At 42.3% G+C, this 19,212-nt stretch overlaps 1 protein-coding gene across 4 annotated transcripts in view; it reads right to left on the bottom strand.

Annotated features, from left to right (window-relative positions):
* rasgrp3 (RAS guanyl releasing protein 3 (calcium and DAG-regulated)) overlaps window positions 1–19,212 on the bottom strand; it is a 40,569-nt gene that overhangs the window by 10,690 nt on the left and 10,667 nt on the right. For 3 of the 4 annotated variants that reach the window (XM_082558122.1, XM_082558120.1, XM_082558121.1), the window contains exons 4-9: window positions 16,179–16,241; window positions 15,859–15,990; window positions 15,341–15,488; window positions 4,766–4,939; window positions 611–727; window positions 1–256 (exon numbers count right to left, since the gene is read on the bottom strand). The exon at window positions 1–256 is cut by the window's left edge and continues 23 nt beyond it. In XM_082558122.1, the coding sequence (XP_082414248.1) occupies window positions 1–256; window positions 611–727; window positions 4,766–4,939; window positions 15,341–15,488; window positions 15,859–15,990; window positions 16,179–16,241 (890 nt within the window). Of the gene's footprint in view, window positions 257–610; window positions 728–4,765; window positions 4,940–9,868; window positions 9,989–15,340; window positions 15,489–15,858; window positions 15,991–16,178; window positions 16,242–19,212 lie in introns of those variants that run through there. The other variant, XM_082558123.1, reaches the window with a different exon arrangement.

The raw sequence follows: 19,212 nt of genomic DNA, 5'->3' as shown, positions 1-19,212 counted from the left end.
TGTTGGGTTCAACTTGGGCCACCGCACTCTGCAGGGACACCAGCTCATTGAAGGTCATGTAAAGCTGATGCATCTTCACGAGGTTCACCTTTTTACCATCACCAATCCAGTCAGGAAACACCACATGCACTGCAATCAAGTCCTTTAGGTGCACACCCAGTACTGGGATCTTAAATCCCTGGCACTCATTGAAGGCTTTTCGGTAGCAAGAGTAATTGTTGTTGGAAGAGACCAGCTCTGTCATCTCATTCCAGATCTGTGGCAAGAAGCAGCAAACGGTAAAGGGTACACCATGTTCACAAGCAAATCAAAAGTTTAAGTTATCCATGTCTTTGGACTATGGAAGGAAGCCAAATACCCAGGCAGAACCCATACAAACATGTGGAGAACATGAAAACTCTAAGGAGAAAGGCCAGGTGGTGGAACCAAAATCAGGACCTTCTTGCTGTGAGTTAACAGTTCTAATCACAGCGCCACCGCGCTGCAGTACAAATTCCTTAATGAAACAGGGTAAAGGCTTGTTGCTAAGAAAATACATTTCCACTGAATCACCTGTAACTGTGTAGTAATCATAAATGAATCTACATACAAAAGACTGGCACTGACTTACCTTGACTACTTCAGGAGCCAAATATAAATGAGTCTCCTTTAGGCGAGAAATTGAACTATGGCTCAGGCCCCCCACCACCGCCATCAAAGTGTTGAAGTTCTGCAGGTGAAGGAGTTTCTGATGACCAGAGAAAGACATGTTGAAGATCACTGTTTATTGTCTAAAGAGGTGGCCTAGCGCCTTGCTTTTGGTCCTTGGTGTGCTAGTTTGGAGTGTGGCAATTTATTCAATTATTGTTTCGTTTTTTTAATTAAAATTCAAAAACACTGAAAAACTTTACTTAATTTTTTTATGGACTGTGGAGGGGATGTTAATCTAAGAGCTTACCAACAAATTAAGCTGACTCCTTTCTGAAACCACAGTACATGAATACTAGAGCTCATTATCACTGCACCAGTCTCCAATGACAATAGCTGAAGAAGAAAGCTTTGCTACCACTATGATTATCAGAGTAATTGTAAAAACTTACTTTATTTTAATAATCTAATAATGCTGAGATGAGAGACAAATGGCTATGTGAATAAAACCAAATCCAAACCAAGCCATCATAAGCTTTTGATGAGTCCCAGTCTGCTGCATGGAGCCCAGTCAATATTTACTTTTCAATTCAGCATTACATAACATAACAATATGTTACAATATGCATGCTTACAAAATGAGAACATTTGCACTTGAAGCTGACCAAGCCATCTTAAAAACCAGCACACAATATTCTGTGCAGCATGTCATTATGGCAGTGTGTTAAGTAGATTCATCCTTGACCCTTTCTGTAGACAGCCTTTACTTTGGTAGGAGAAAGGACAGGGCAGATTATTAGGGCATGCATCCATCCTTCAATACAAATGGAAGAGTAATGGAGAAGCTCTTTGCCTAGAACACAGACAGAAAGAACCATATCCTGCACTGTAATAGTAAACTGTAAATAGTAATGTCAAATTATTTTACTGTGTATTTTACAGTTGTGTACTGTTTTTCTAGAATATCATTACATTTACATAAGTAGACTGTGATCTGACACGTCAAATGTAAAATAACATAACATCACTGTAAATGTAATAAAACACAATTTACTTGTTTTTTAAATATATTTTTTTGTACATATGCATATTCAGATTGTAAAAATATCCAGAAATCCAGAAATGTCTCCCATCATGCCTTGGGACATGAGCTGCTGTTTAGATGTTCTTGTTTTATTGTTTATGGTTACGTTACTTTTAACTGTTATCTTGAATGTTGTGTTTACGCAGTGGTGCAGCGTCACTGACAGTTGTTGTTTGGTAGAGAGAGTGCTATACCATGAGTGACTTCTGTGGTGCTGTTGTTGAACCTTGAGGCACATTGTAGCACCGCAAGTGTTTTAATAAAGCGCTCCCCCCACCAGCTTGGGGTTAAATAACAAGCTCAATCTCTCTCTGTGAGCTTCTTTGTTAAGATTTCTCTGCATGCCACAATGTAAAACATTGCACGGACACGCTGTGCTAATTATATATTTTGAAAAAGAAATGTAGAGGTAGGAGTTGCAATAAATATAAATAATATGTCGCTAAGCATCGGCCAATGAATGTGAACTAACAACAAGGTCGCGGGTATGGCTGCGACCGTAGGAAAAAACCCTAATATGAAGGTATTTTACTGCATTTTACAGTAATGTTCTGTTCTTCTAGAATATCATTAAAGTACGTAAATAGACTTTGACTTCACATTTTGAATGTAAATTAACGTTACATCACTGTAATGTAATACAACATAATTGTCATGATTATTAAATGTAGCTGTCTGTACATATGCATATTTAGATTGTTAAAATACATTCACAAATGTATCATGAACTCACAAATATCTGTCTGTTATTTGAAAGCTTGAACTGTTGAATTCAAATGTAATGCTATATATAACATGATCCCTATAAGCTTGTGTTACAGCACATAAGTATTATTATCATTGCTAGTTAGGCCGTTCGTGGCTCAAGAGTTGGCAGTTCGCCTTGTGATCAGAAGGTTGCCAGTTCGCTCCCCGGCTCGGACACTGTCCGCCGTTGTGTCCGTGGTCAGGACTCTTCACCTACCGCCTACTAGTGATGGCCAAAGGGGCCGATGGTGCGATATGGCAGCCTCACCTCTGTCAGTCTGTCCCAGGGCATGCAATCAATTATTATTTAAACCAACTGTATATTTCTGTATATTTATGTGTTATGATTCATATTTCCACATTCAGTGACCTTGTTTATAGGTAATTTCATTGTTTGATCACGTTAAAATGTTCCTAATTTAATGTCTAAAAGCACTTGGAAAAAGCAGAATCCCATGTCAAATTAGCACAACAAACTCTATTTTCATTACTGAAAATGACCGTATTTTTATGCGGGAGTTATTTTCTGTAATTATACGGTCGTATTTTGGTGCCCCAGCTGCCGGAATATTACCGTTTTTTCAAGATGCTTTTTCTAACAGTGTGCACTATATGGAACATAAATATTGATGATGGGGGAGCTTTTATGACTGAACAACAGCTCAAGTGCATTTGTTTTTTGCGGTGTTTTTTGTATGTTTGTTATTGTTTGTTTTAGAGAAATATTAGAGAATATTAAAAATATTAAAGAAGCCATTTTTTTGCATAGTGTGGAACCATGAAGAATCTGGCTTAAAGGCAGCTAAACATACTCATCCACAGAAGGGCCATTAAATCTGAATGGTGACTGCCTGTGCAATCCATATTCTAACTGTTATTGTCTGTCTTCTCATAAGACTTTCACTTTTAACTACAAGAGATCAAAGCTGTACCAGACATATTTTAATAGATACGTCCTGGATGAAACAAACTCAATAATAATAATAATAATAATAATAATAATAAGAAGAAGAAGAAGAAGACTAAGAATAAGAACGTATATTTGCATTCTCTTTTTACAAATCCTGTGTGTGACTGGGTGAATAAGACTTGTAGCAAAAAGCCCTTTAAGTGCTCAGCTTGAGAAGAAAAGTGCTACATAAACACCTGTCCATTTACCAAACACTAGTATTATTTCTTATATCATTAATTTGAAACATGTTACTCTCTCATGAAAAACCAGTTTCTTTTGAATTTGATGGCAGCAACATATAAAAAATGTCAGGTATGTGTGAGAGAAACAGCAGCATGATATTCAGCCTACATCCTCCAGATGGCATACTTCAGTTATGTGGTTGACGAAGAATTATCATTGTTTTTAAAAAAAAGGGGACATTCTATAACACCACTGTGCCTTTTAGAGTTAAACGGGTTACTTGTTTATGCAGGGCCCATCTCTCCCCCTAGATACAAACTATCTATCTATCTTTCTATATACTATACTATCCATAGGGAGCTCACTGAATGGTTTAAAAACGATGAAAATATGTGAAATGTTAGCCTCTTAAGGTTCAGTCAGTCCAATCCAATCATCATTCAGTGACAGAGTTAGAGTTTAGTTCACATCTACTGCCTTAGCTATAATTTAATGTATCTGGCATAAATTAATTCAGTTCAGTTTAATTCAATTCACACAATAAAAAGCAGTTGCCTCAAGGTGCTTTACATTGTTAAGGTACAATATCAGAGAGAAAACCTTGACAAATCAAAGGACAGTGGAAAGAAAAAAACTCCTTTTTTAACAGGAAGAAACCTCCAGCTGAACAAGGCTCAGGAAGTAGCAGACTGCTGCATAAATACAAAAATATTATATTAGAACAACTATGAGGCCAAAATGCATATTAAAAAAGACATAAATTGAAAGTAACTTCTGGCTTCTGAAACTGTGGCTTTAAATGTAGCCTAACCCTGTATTACTATGTTAGACTTTAAGGTGGCAGTTTAGGGGAAAAACTATCATAACATCTCTGAGCCTCTGCACTGCAAATGAGCAAAGCCAAGATGCTGTTTTGCCACTTTAGCTGAGTGGGTTTTTTCTAATCTGTAAGATTTTACTGTTGCATTTTTCTCGATAATTTGTTTGACTAGTCAAAAGAAAAATCTTGAGTTTAAGATTTGGAATTTATGTGGAATGTGGAATTTAAACTTAATTATATAGTATGGTTTTGTAACAGTGCTGAGTCACCCTGTTATTTCTATATGTTTTGGAGAGAAATACTTTGTGAAAGCTGGAAGAGCTGTGCGTAGAGCCTGCCCTCCTTGGCTTACCTGTGCCACATGGATGTATTTTGTGATGACCTCTGCACGGGTCTGAGGTGTGAGTTTGCTGAGAACCATCAGCTGCACCCATTGTGAAACGCCGTTGAACAAAGCAATGGAGCGCTCCAGAGTCAGGTTGTCCACCAAACAGCCATGGATCACATAGCTCTGGTAATCAGTGAACTAGGAATGACAGAGTAACATAAATCAGGTATCTGCCTTACAGAATCAGAAAAGATCCTACGCAAAGACTGAAAAAAAAATCCTTTACATACTGTTTTTGTACCAGTGTTGAAACTGCCTACTTCTCTACCACCCTACATTTTGATCTGGGTCCTATTCTAGGAAATCTATTAAACACCTAACCATATGTCAGCTAGTGTAAGCCTTTTCTCCCACATATTGATATGTAGAATTCAGTTAAGCTGTTTGATGATAAGACGCCAATGGCCCATCACAGCAGAATGGAATCCCAGCAAATGTTCAGCTTTCCAGAAGCTCTCCATCTAGCACAGGCATGTCGAACTCCAGGCCTCGAGGGCCAATGTCTAGGCCAGGTTTTAGATCTCACCCTGGGTCAACACACCTGAATCAATTGATTAGTTCATTACCAGGCCTCTGGAGAACTTCAAGACATGTCAAGGAGGTAATTTAGCAATTTAAATCAGCTGTGTTGGATCAAGGACACATCTAAAACCTGCAGGACGCCGGCCCTCAAGGCCTGGAGTTTGACACCTGTGATAGCATGAGTTAGCATTAGCTTTGAGCCAAAAAACTGCACAGCAGATCAGGGCTGGTTTTGGGAGCCCATGTATGTCCTGAAAGGATAAGGTTATATTTCATTTTTCATAAATTCCATTTCTCAAAAACACTGAGATCAAAGGCCCCATGGAACTGTTTGAAGAAGGGATTTAATTCTGTAGCCAGTGTGGCCATTCTGTGTTCTGAAGTCAGGGATGGGTAGAACTTTCCCAAGACACAATCATGCAGAATTTCTTCTTGCTCATGGAGTCTTTTGTCTTGCGTGGACCAAAGTATATTGGCTGTCTGTGAATTCTGTGCAATCTAAAGTAGTTTTAATCCGGGTATGTGGCCAGCTGTTTATTTCTAACAGAGGACACAGATGTGTTACACCCTACAGTTGTGATACAGCAAATGTCATGTTTTTCACCGAAACATGGCTGAACAACAGCTGCCCGGACAATGCTATCGAGTTAGCAGGACGCCACACACACCGAGCCGACAGGCTAGCAGATGACTCCGGCAAGACCAGAGGTGGAGGTTTGTGCATTTATATTAACAATGCTTGGTGCATGAACTCCACTACTACTGAGTGTCACTGCTCACCTAATGCAGAGTTTTTAATGGTCAAATGCAGACCTTATTATCTCCCCAGAGAACTCACTTCGATCATACTCACTGCCGTGTATATACCCCCCGACGCTAATGCTAGGTTGGCCATGAAAGAACTTTCTGCAGCCATTAACAAACACCAGAATAAACACCCCGAGGCTGCTTTTATTGTTGCTGGCGACTTCAACCACACCAACTTAAAGACAGTCCTCCCCAGATTCCACCAACATGTCTCCTGCCACACCAGAGGAGACAAGACTTTAGACCATGTGTATTCCAACCTGGCTGGAGCCTACAAAGCCACCCCCCTCCCCCACATTGGACAATCGGACCATCTCTCCCTGTTCCTCACACCTAGGTATTCACCACTCATCCAACGTGTGAAACCTGCTGTGAGGACAATTAAAGTGTGACCAGAGGGGACAGACGCAGCGCTCCAGGACAGATTTAAAAACACAGACTGGAATATGTTCACCCACACAGACCTGGACCAGTACGCCTCATCTGTACTGGATTACATCTCCGAAACCACAGACAGTGTCACCACCCAGAAACGGATCACCATGTACCCCAACCAGAAGCCTTGGATGAACCGGGATGTTCGTCTCCTCCTGAAGGCCCGCAACACTGCCTTTAGGTCAGGAGATGCACACGCCTACAGCACAGCCAGGGCTAATCTAAAGAAGGGCATCAAAAAAGCCAAACACCATTACAAAAAGAAGGTAGAAGAACACTTCTCCAACTCCAACCCCCGACGCATGTGGCAAGGACTCCAGACCATCACAGACTACAGGACCACCAAACCCTCCCCCGCATCCTCTGATGTCTCCTTCCTCAACGAGCTCAACAACTTTTATGCTCGTTTTGAGCGAGGGAACCCCACAACCACAACCAAAGCAGACATGACGCCAGACCACCAACCTCTGACTCTCTCCCCCACCGATGTAGGAGCGGTGCTGAGCAGGATCAATGTCCACAAGGCTGCAGGCCCTGATGGCATCCCCGGGCGTGTTCTCAGAGCGTGTTCTGGGGAGCTTGCAGGAGTGCTGACAGACATATTCAATCTGTCCTTGGCCCACGCTGTGGTACCGGCCTGCTTCAAATCCACCTCCATCGTCCCGATACCCAAAAACTCCAACCCATCTTGCCTCAATGATTACCGCCCAGTAGCACTCACCCCCATCATCACTAAGTGCTTAGAGCACTGGTCCTAGCACACTTCAAATCCTGTCTCCCCCCCACCCTGGACCCCCACCAATTCGCATACCGCCAGAACAGGAGCACAGAGGATGCGGTCTCCATCGCACTGCACTCTGTCCTCTCACACCTGGACAACAACAACACCTACGCCAGAATGCTGTTTATAGACTTCAGTTCAGCGTTCAATACAATCCACCCCTCACAACTCATCAGGAAACTGACAGACCTGGGCATCAGTTCCCTCATCTGCAAATGGTTACTGGACTTCCTGACCAACCGCCCCCAACATGTCCGGCTGGATAACCGCTGCTCATCTACCATCACAATGAACACCGGTGTACCACAAGGCTGCGTGATGAGCGCTTTCCTCTACTCCCTCTTCACCCACGACTGCAGACCTGCTGATGGTTCCAACACCATCATTAAGTTTGCAGATGACACCACGGTGATTGGCCTCATCAGTGACAACGATGAGGCCGCCTACAGGGAGGAGGTGGATCGTCTGGCTGAGTGGTGCGACACAAACAACCTGCTGCTTAACACCGAGAAGACCAAGGAGCTCATCGTGGACTACAGGAGGAATGCTGACCCACATCCACCCATCCACATTAAGGGGACGGCTGTGGAGCGTGTGAGCAGCTTCAAGTTCCTGGGAGTCCACATCTCCGAGGATCTCACCTGGACGACCAACTGCTCCAAGCTGGTCAAGAAGGCTCACCAGCGCCTCTTCTTCTTGAGGACTCTGAGGAAGAACCACCTGTCCTCAGACATCCTGGTGAACTTCTATCACTGCACCATCCTGACCAACTGTATAACAGTCTGGTACGGGAACTGCTCTGCCTCGGACCGGAAGGCGTTGCAGAGGGTCGTGAAAACTGCCCAGCGCATCGCCGGAGCACCACTTCCTGCCATAAAAGACATCTACAGGAAGCGGTGTCTGAAAAGGGCTGGGAAAATCATCAAAGACCCCAGTCACCCATCACATGGACTCTTCACCCTCCTGCCCTCTGGGAGGCGCCACAGGAGCCTCCGGACTAAGACCACCAGGTACCGGAACAGCTTCTTCCCCACAGCTGTCAGACTCCCGAACTCTGCCTCCTGACATCTGACCCACGTTAACACATGGACTGAACATACACACACCCACAATGGACAACTGTACCCTCAAACACACAATAATAACATGGACTGAACCACCACTCACAACCACTAGCACTTTATATAGCCTCTGTAGAAACTATCTACACCCTCACTTATCTTAACTGCACTACTGTATAGCTCTGTGTAAATAATCATTCTGTACATTCGATAATCTTTAATCCTACAACTGTTTACAACTTGCATAGTTCCCATTTCTGTATAGCTGTATATCTCAGATTCTGTAAAGTTATTTCATTTCATATTCTGTATAGTTTTTCATATTTATATCCTGTTCATAGCCTGTACATAGCTTGTACTCACTACAGCCTGTACATACTTATAGTTATAGAATATTCACAACATACTTCATACCGTGTACATTATAACATACCATAATAGACCCATTTCTGTAATATACTCACATATCTATATTATTGCTAATATATATTGTAATATATCTATATCACTAAAGCACTTCTGGATGGATGCAAACTGCATTTCGTTGCCCTGTACCTGTGCATGTGCAATGACAATAAAGTTGAATTCTATTCTATTCTATTCTATTCCTTTATTGAGGTCTCTGGAGATTTATGCTACAGCCGGAAATTAGTCAGCTGCTGGGGTTGATGCCTTCCGGTCAGTGGTTACAAATCCCTTATGCTGAATACATAACCTGGGCCATGTACTATGAAGCAAGTTCAGCAGACCCAGGGCGTGTTTTTTGTTACCTGGATTCATTTACCCCTAGTTTGTCGATCCGGATAAGTGGTCACATGAATCTAGTTATCAACTTACTAAGCTGCGTTTTCCCTGCGAGGTCACATGAAAGAGTTGGTCATTACCGATCTAAAAGGGGGGTTTTACGGATCATATGACTCTTCTTCCATCTCAAATGATCCATATGAGGGCCACATACTCTGGAGCCATTATGAAATGGTAATTATCAGTAAAATGTGACACTCTGGTATGTGTGTTCTTGTAGCTATATTTCTAGCAGTGTAAAAGTGAATTAGCAGGAGAATGAAACTGAAATATTTTATACATTTACCAAATTAACTGCATACGGCTGCACATGTAAAAGTTATTCCCCAGTTATTCCTCAAGTTCAAGCTCAATTCCTCAAAAACAGTGAAAATGTGGTATTTAAAGGTGATTTAAAACTGAAACTCCTTACCTGCTCCTGACCAGAGTATGAAACAAGCTTTTGGGCTGTCCAGGTAACTTTTAGGGTTTTCGGTTCTTACTACCAAACGTTACTACTGCTAATGTATAAACGGATGAATAAAGGCTAGTTTTTATAGGGCACCTTTCTGGTTAACTTGAGCTCTCAAAATATTTTATACAGCATTTCTCATTAACACACACATTTAGTTTTTTGTCAAGACTTATTTTTGGGATGGAAACAAGAGCCTATCGTACAAAGGGATTGAAGCACCTCCCTTCGAATGGCCTACTCTGCCTCTGGAGCACAGCCACCTCTGTGGATCCAACCTGCTCTGGAGAGATTTTTGCAGGAATGTGCATGTATTAATTCAGTGATTTACAAATAGCAGCAGCAATTGTGCTCAGTGATAAAGCAATTAACTTGAATTAATTGAATTCAATTGAATTCAATTTTATTTATATAGCGCCGGATCACAACAGTAGTCGCCTCAAGGCGCTTTATATTGTACAGTAGATCGTACAATAATAGATACAGAGAAAAACCCAACAATCATATGACCCCCTATGAGCAAGCACTTTGGCGACAGTGGGAAGGAAAAACTCCCTTTTAACAGGATGAAACCTCTGGCAGAACCAGGCTCAGGGAGGGGCGGGGCCATCTGCTGCGACCGGTTGGGGAGAGAGAAAGAAGACAGGATGAAAGACATGCTGTGGAAGAGAGACAGAGGTTAATAACAGATATGATTCAATGCAGAGAGGTCTATTAATACATAGTGAGTGAGAAAGGTGACTGGAAAGGAAAAACTCAATGCATCATGGGAATCCCCCGGCAGCCTACGTCTATTGCAGCATAACTAAGAGAGGATTCAGGGTCACCTGGTCCAGCCCTAACTATATGCTTTAGCAAAAAGGAAAGTTTTAAGCCTAATCTTAAAAGTAGAGATAGTGTCTGTCTCCCGAATCGAAACTGGAAGCTGGTTCCACAGAAGAGGGGCCTGAAAACTGAAGGCTCTGCCTCCCATTCTACTTTTAAATACTCTAGGAACAACAAGTAGGCCTGCAGAGCAAGAGCGAAGTGCTCTAATAGGGTGATATGGTACTACAAGGTCATTAAGATAAGATGGGGCCTGATTATTTAAGACCTTATATGTGAGGAGCAGGATTTTGAATTCAATTCTGGATTTAACAGGAAGCCAATGAAGGGAAGCCAAAACAGGAGAAATATGCTCTCTCTTTCTAGTCTCTGTCAGGACTCTTGCTGCAGCATTTTGGATTAGCTGAAGGCTTTTCAGTGAGTTTTTAGGACATCCTGATAATAATGAATTACAGTCGTCCAGCCTGGAAGTAATAAATGCATGAAGTAGTTTTTCAGCGTCACTCTGAGACAGGATATTTCTAACTTTAGAGATGTTGCACAAATGGAAGAAAGGAGTCTTATGTATTTGTTTAATATGTGCGTTGAAGGAAATGTCCTGGTCAGAAATGACTCCAAGGTTCCTCACAGCGTTACTGGAGGCCAAGGTAATGCCATCCAGAGGAAGAATCTGCTTAGATACCATATTTCTAAGATTTTCAGGGCCGAGTACAATAACCTCAGTTTGATCTGAATTAAGAAGCAGAAAGTTAGCAGCCATCCAGGTCTTTATGTCTTTAAGACATTCCTGCAGTTTAACTCATTGGTGTGTGTTATCTGGCTTCATGGACAGATAGAGCTGGGTGTCATCTGCATAGCAGTGAAAATGTATGCTATGTCTTCTAATGATGCTGCCTAAGGGAAGCATGTATAATGTAAACAGAATTGGTCCTAGCACTGAACCCTGTGGAACTCCATAATTAACCTCAGTGTGTGAAGAGGACTCTCCATTTACATGCACAAATTGGAGTCTATTAGATAGATATGATACAAACCACTGCAGTGCAGTACCTGTAACACTTACAGCATGTTCTAATCACTCTAATAGGATATTATGGTTGTTATGGCCCTGTCCATAATCTGTTTTGGTGGCTGTTGTTGTCTGTGCCTTTAAGTCTTTGCAGATCCCAGAGATGATGAGCTGACGGCTGCTGATTGGTCCCCTGGCCATGTGATCTTCTTCAAATCCCTCACCAGCAGTTGTCCTGGGGCAGCCACTGACAGCAGCAGCAGACCTGACCCTGGCCTCCAAAACCTGAGATTTTTGTGCCTGAGATTTTTGCGGCTTTTCTGAGTTTTGTATATAGTGTGTACATTAGTTTTCATTGTAAATAGCACTGCAACAGAAGGGGTGAGCTGCCTTATTGTTTTTCCTTGCACTGTTTTCTCCTGTTTATTTCAGTTAGGGAGTTAGGTGTAGCGCTTGTCTTTTGTTTGATGTTTGATTTCACATAGGGTTTTAGATAGCACCTCCTCCTGACTTAGTTTGTTTTGTTTGTTATTTTGGCCTTTGTTCACCCCGGAGCTTCATTTTTGCAGTGTAGAAAAATAAATCATGATTCACTAAGAAATTGGTTTCCGTTGGGTTTCCCTCTGTGTATGGTTTTGGGGACCAGGGCGGGGCAGTCTTTTCAAACTCATGTTGCGTTCCTGTACCCCTAGACTGGGGCGTAACAATGGTCGACAGTATCGAACGCTGCACTGAGGTCTAGCAGGACAAGCACAGAGATGAGTCCACTGTCAGAGGCCATAAGAAGATCATTTGTAACCTTCACTAAAGCTGTTTCTGTGCTGTGATGAGCTCTGAAACCTGACTGAAACTCTTCAAATAAGCCATTCCTCTGCAGATGATCTGTTAGCTGAATTAAAATCTTTATTTTTCTTCCACTGCTTTGCGCACTTAATTACAATATTTATGATTTGCTGCAGCATTCACCTCTTGTCATTTTTACAAGTGTCACATTTCACTGGTATAGTTTTTTTTTATAGACTTTTGATTACCATTTGATAATGTCTCTGGCAGCATTTCCTGAATAGACTTGGAGTAGTTTTTATCTGGAATGTGTAACTGTTCCTGTTGGGCACCTGAAATCTTAGACCGCATGAATCCAGCTGAATTACTATATTGTGCTTCTCTGTCTGAGTCAAAATTGAATCGGAATCGAATCGAATAGAAGTCAGTGATGATACCCAGCCCTACTTCTCCCTGCTGCTGGATAGGACTGGGAGTGGACAGTCAGTAGTAATGACTTGTAGCTTGCCTCCACCAGTGTATGAATGTGAGAGTGAATGAATAGTGGTATTGTAAAGCGCTTTGGGTGCCTTGAAAAGCGCTATATAAATCCAATCCATTATTATTATTATTATTATAATGCAACCCTGATCAACGCTGACTCTGCATTCACCAACGAGCTGAATCAGTTCTACGCCCGTTTCGAGGTTAGCCAGGCGGCTAATGCTATCTACCGCCTGACTACCGAGGAAAGTGACGTCATCAGCGAGAGACCGGTGACCAGCATCGCGGAGCATGACGTCCGAGTGGCACTGAGGAGAGTGAACACAAGGAAAGCGGCGGGGCCAGACGGCATCACCGGCCGTCTGCTGCGCTGCTGTGCTGACCAGCTAGCAGGTGTGTTCACTTACATCTTCAACGAGTCCCTGGCGAAGTCTGTGGTCCCCACATGCTTCAAAAGATCCACCATCATCCCTGTGCCCAAGAACAGCAAACCCTCATCCCTGAACGATTACCGGCCAGTTGCACTGACCTCGGTAGTAATGAAGGTGTTTGAGAGGCTGCTGAAGAACATCATCTCCCCCTCCATCCCAGACACCACAGATCCGTTGCAGTTCGCCTACAGATCCAACAGATCCACAGAGGATGCCATCGCCCACGTCCTACACACCACTCTCAGCCACGTGGACAAGAAACAGGGTAACTATGTGCGAATGCTGTTTGTTGATTACAGTTCAGCGTTTAACACAATAGTGCCCTGCAGACTGTTCACAAAGCTGAGGGATCTGGGACTTAACAGCCGTCTGTGTGCATGGGTGTTGGACTTCCTCACTGGCAGAACTCAGGTGGTGAGGGTGGGCAGGTGCTTCTCCAAAAGCATCACCATCAACACAGGAGCACCTCAGGGATGTGTCCTCTCGCCACTGCTCTACTCCCTCTACACTTCAGACTGTGTGGCCACCCATGGCTCCAACACCATTGTGAAGTTTGCTGACGACACAGTGGTGTTGGGTGCCATCTCCAACAACGATGAGGCGGCCTACATGGATGAAGTGAAGAATCTGGCATCGTGGTGCCAGGACAACCACCTCCAGCTGAACGTCAGCAAGACCAAGGAGCTGGTGGTGGACTTCAGAAGGGGTCAGCACAGAGACTATTATCATCAATGGAGCTCCAGTGGAGAGGGTGCAGTCCTTCAAGTATCTTGGTGTCCACATCTCCTCAGACCTGACATGGGCTGCCCACATTCAGGTCCAGACCAAAAAGGCTAGGCAACGCCTGTATCACCTACGACAACTGAGGAAGTTCAGGGTCTCTCCAAAGATCCTCAGGATTTTCTATACAGGCGCTGTGGAGAGCATCCTCACACAGAACATGACATCGTGGTTTGGGAACAGCTGTGTGAAGGACCAAAAAGCTCTCCAGAGAGTGATCCGTACAGCAGAACGCTGCTGCAGGATTGCACTCCCCCCGCTTCAGGACACCTACACCAGGAGATGCCGGACTAGAGCAGCGCAGATACTGAAGGACCCGTCCCATCCAGGCAACAAACTGTTCCAACTTCTGCAATCTGGTAGAAGGTTCCGCATCTTCCGGGCAAGGACAGAGAGACTCAAGAGGAGCTTCTATCCCCAAGCCATCCGTGCCCTAAACACACACACCCGCCCTCTCACATCATCTATAATTGACTGAGACAGGACTCTCTTCCAGACACTAAACCAAGGCACAATGTACATTTCAAATTCCTTTAATTTTAAATATGTTTATATTGTCTATCCTGTAAAATAGTCAGATGTCTATTCATATTAATGTACAGAATTCACCTGCTTGCTGCTACTACTGCACATTCACCCAGTGTATATACTATATGTATATATATATAATGTTCTTCCTCTACACCCCCCCCCCCATTTTTGCACATGTCGAGGAGCGTGTCAGGCTACATTTCACTGTGTGTTATACTTGTATAACTATGCATGTGACAAATAAAGAACCTTGAACCCTGGGGATATCTCTCCTTCACAATCGCACTTATTACATAGCACCATAGGTGTGTGTGTGTGTGTGTGTGTGTGTGTGTGCGTGCGTGCGTGCGTGCGTGCGTGTGTGTGTGTGTGTGTGTGTGTGTGTGTGTTCCCCTTTATAACCCTCCTTCTACGGTTCTGAAATGTCCCATCCTAGTCCATTTTTACTTTGTATTGCCATTGATAAATAGATGGTGTTCCACAATACCTTCTTGTTCAAGGTTTTGACTATTTCACATGTATTGTTTTCATGTTGATCATTTTTTAATAAAACTGTATTAAGGAGAAGCCTAATATGGCCATCTGTATTTAATAAACCTGTGAGCCTTCTTTTTACTATTTAAGTTTTAGATTTCCTCATGGTGACATGTCCCTATGTGGTGTCATAATTAAACTATTTATTTTCCCTGACCACACTAGTACAGTAGCTGTAGAATAGTTATGAAGGAGAAGTTTGTATATAGAGCACTAAAATGGTGTTAGGATTCATCCTCTGCTGACAATGACAGAACCATCCCTGAGCCACAAAGCAGCCATCACTCAACAGTTGAATGTACCGATATCCTTCGGATGGATTTGAATTCCAGGAAGGTGAGATGCTCAGCCAGCTCTATGGGTTCCAGGTGGTCAAACAACAGGGAGGCCTTCCCTTTTTTGGTTTGCTTTTTCCGCTGGGTAATCCTTCTCATCCAGTCGTATGATGGACTGCAAGAAGAACAAATGAGAAGCAATTAGCCACTCGAATAAAAGCATAAGAATCAACGGAACAGTTCTTTGACATGTTTAAGCTTTAGATGTGCACTCTTTAAATCTCATGGTTGTGTGACTTAATTTGGATTATTTTATTATTTAGAACTGTAAGTCATACAACACCAGTGTAGCCTTTTGATGGTAAAAATAAAGAGCTGGAAATAACCAAAATATTGTCCCCTTTAAATAAAAAAGTTTTTATTTTATTATTATTTTATTTATTTTATTTTTAAATTTTACCCAGCCCAGATGTTACATTTTGTTAAAATTGAGTGATTATATCAAGAGTTTCTTCAGCTACATCTGTGTGCCTTTGATGTCTTACATGGTTGAGATGTCGATGAATTTGAAATGCTCCTCACAGCCAAGCTGAGCTGCCACGTCTCTGAACTCCTCTGTTATTCTAATCAGACCCAAGTCCAGGTTGAACTCTGCAGGAAATGTTACTATCCAGTACCTAAGTACACATATTTGAAATTATACATCAAATAGATAAACATGGGACGAATGCAGATTATAGTATATCCTTTATTAGTGTGTGACAGACGGGGACATTTATGACATGTAAGCCCCTTTACGATGGGTGGTATGATGCAGGAAGTTTGACTGTCTGACATGTAGGAGAATGTATGAGTACCAACTTACCTCATTAAATAACAAATCTTCAGCCTGGTTCTTTGGCAGTTGTCACCGCTGCAGTTACGGTACGTGGGCTTAAGTTAAGGACATTTTTCAAGATTTAACAAAACCAGCAAATCAACAAAATAAGGAATTTGTTTGAGTACAAAAACACAGAATCGCCATCTAATTTTGGAATGGCATGTGTGAGATAGAGGTTGTTTGTTACACTCTGGACAGGTTGCCTCTAACGCAGAGAGGCAGGCAATAATTCACACCTAAGGAATTTAGAATCACCAGTTAAGCTAACCATGTGATTTTGCAAACCCAAAACTTAGCTGCTTCAAGGCAAGAGTGCTAACCAATGACTGTTTTCTATAGTCATTGGTGCTAACCATCTTGTCACTATGCTGCCCTCAAGCTTTGCCTCTAATGGATCATGCAGGACATCTCATCCAGTTACCATCAGCCTTCTGCCTGACGCCTTCTTGACTTGGATTAGGAATGCAAAAGGCAAACACCTAGTAGCTCAGCGCAGTCGTGTGGTGTGTGAGAGTAAGGACCCAAGATTTCTCACTTACCACTCGCATCACAGCATAGGCTGTGATGCGAGTGAGCTTTATTTACAGGATTGGCAAAATGGCAAAAACAGGAACGGAGGAGCTACCAAAACCTAAACTGGGGACAACTAACCTGAAACCATTAGGACGCAGAGTGATGACACAGAGACTGTAGGGCAGAGAGATGCAGAGATACACCGAGTAACACAGACGGAGTAACGACGAGCAAAGGCAAACACACACTATATATACATATATACACAGGCATGAACATGAGGGAACAGATGGCAACACAGCTGCAACTAATTGGGCAAGACAAGACAAGGAAGTAAAGCAGAATACACTAACATGAGACAAGACCATCTAAATGTAAAACAGGAAATCCACAGACGAAACTCAGAGGCACACAGAACAGTGGGAACACAGAACCAAAACTAACAAAGACACATCCAGAAATCAAAGATTATTAATACCAAACAGAAAACACTGTGTTGCCGACCCAGGACATTAGTAATACTAATTTCGGTCATAAGGGTGGTACTTTAAGAGCCATATATTTTATGAGGTGGTACTCTTGTGAAAAGTTTGAGAATCACTGCTTTACTGTAAACATGACATCAAAGCTAACTGCAAGAGACAGAGTGTTGCTAAAGTGGAGTGTGCCAATACTTAGGGAGGTTTAAAGTAGAACTGAAGAAGTTTGCAGGATTGTGCATTTCTGCTCAAACTCTTTCTTAGGGTCCAATCACTTTGATCACAACGTTTTTTTCTGTGAAGTGCTCTATGGGCTGTTTTTACCCACTTTGCTGTCAGTTAGCTTTGGGGTAGCACTTAAATAGACTATTGAAAGAAAGATCTTGTGCATGTCCTTGTTAGCACAGTGAGTTTGGTGTTATATTGTTGCCTACCAACAAAACAGGCCATGTTGCAAAGTAACATAACTGTAATTTAACAAACTACTTTGTACAAGGAGAAAAGTACTGCATATATTACTTATTACTCCATTACAGGTCACCTTTCCTGCACATACATAAGAGGTGATGATTCTACAAAGTCATGTTAGAGTATACCTTCCTTCACTCCTAAGGTTTAATGTAACATGGCATATTTAAGTCAATAAGAAAGATTTTTAACAATTAGAAAACATTCCAGACATCGATTTCTGTAGCTCAGCAGGTAGAACAGGTCATTTACTAATCAGAAGGTTGGTGGTTTTGTCCTTGGCTGCTCCAATCTGGATGTCAAATATCCATTGGCAATCTTCGCTCTAAAAAAAATAAACATAGACCCTCTATGCAAGCTAATCTGGAGGTTAATAGCTAACAATTACAGAGAATTATGACCTAAAGTTTGGAATGAATCTAAATGAAGAGCCAGGCTATGCTCACAGCACAGGGCCTACTGCAACTCAGAACAGAGTATTCAGGAAATATTCCTGCATTATTATTTTATTTATTTAATCTCTGTTTTAGACAATGAAAAAAAGTTCAATCTTTTTCTACAGTAAGCGGACACATCCCAAAAGTGCTTTCGCTGATAAAATCTCCCCAGGCTCATCTGGGAGGCTGTCAGGAGGTCCTGAAAGGAGGAGGAAGTGGAGGAGATCAGCAGGAAAACAGATAGAGAGAGAAGAGAGGAAGGAGACAACAACAATGGTGTGTGTGTGTGTGTGTGTGTGTGTGTGTGTGTGTGTGTGTGTGTGTGTGTGTGTGTGTGTGTGTGTGTGTGTGTGTGTGTGTGTGTGTGTGTGTGAAAAATTAAAAATAGGCTGGCATTACATCTCCATTACACACAAGGTCTGTTAGAAGTTTTAGTGAAGTTATATTGTGATGGTTACTTGTTGGGGGGTTTCTCCATGTGTCTGATTACTGAAGTAAGAAAATAAAGTCTGATCTATAACAACATAGTTAAAAAAGAAAAGGCTATGGCCGAGTCAAAGTCCAGACCTCAGCCTCAAAATGCTGTGGCACGACCTTAAGAAAGGGGTGCATAAATGAATGTCAGTGCACTGAAGCAACTTTCTAAAGACGAGTGCTCCAAAAGTCCTCCACAACTATGTAAGAGACTGAAAAGTCATAATGCCTTCAGGCATTGCAGCTAAACATGCTTCTGTAAGCTGCTTAATCATTTTTCATATCATTTGTATTTTGCCTTAGTTTGTGTTAAGTACATAAAAACACTTTTCGGGATGTATTTAAATTAATTTAGATCCTGGCAAGTTCCAGATGATTTTTTATTTCAGTATGTCCTGATACATAAGGGGCGATCGTGGCTCAAGAGTTGGGCATTCGCCTTGTAATTGGAAGGTTGCCGGATCGAGCCCCAGCTTGGACAGTCTCAGTCGTTGTGTCCTTGGGCAAGACACTTCACCCATTGCCACCGGGCGCCAGAGGCTGGCGCTACAATGTAGCGCCAGCCTCTGGCAGCTACAATGTAGCATCCACCCATTCACCAGTGTGTGAATGGGTGGATGACTGGATGTGTAAAGCGCTATATAAATA

This window comes from Aulonocara stuartgranti (genome assembly GCF_965226115.1).
Source record: "Aulonocara stuartgranti genome assembly, chromosome: 13".
In the NCBI taxonomy this organism is placed as follows: Eukaryota; Metazoa; Chordata; class Actinopteri; order Cichliformes; family Cichlidae; genus Aulonocara; species Aulonocara stuartgranti.
The sequence above is the reverse complement of the archived record's forward strand: the minus strand, read 5'-3'. Positions and strand labels throughout refer to the sequence as shown.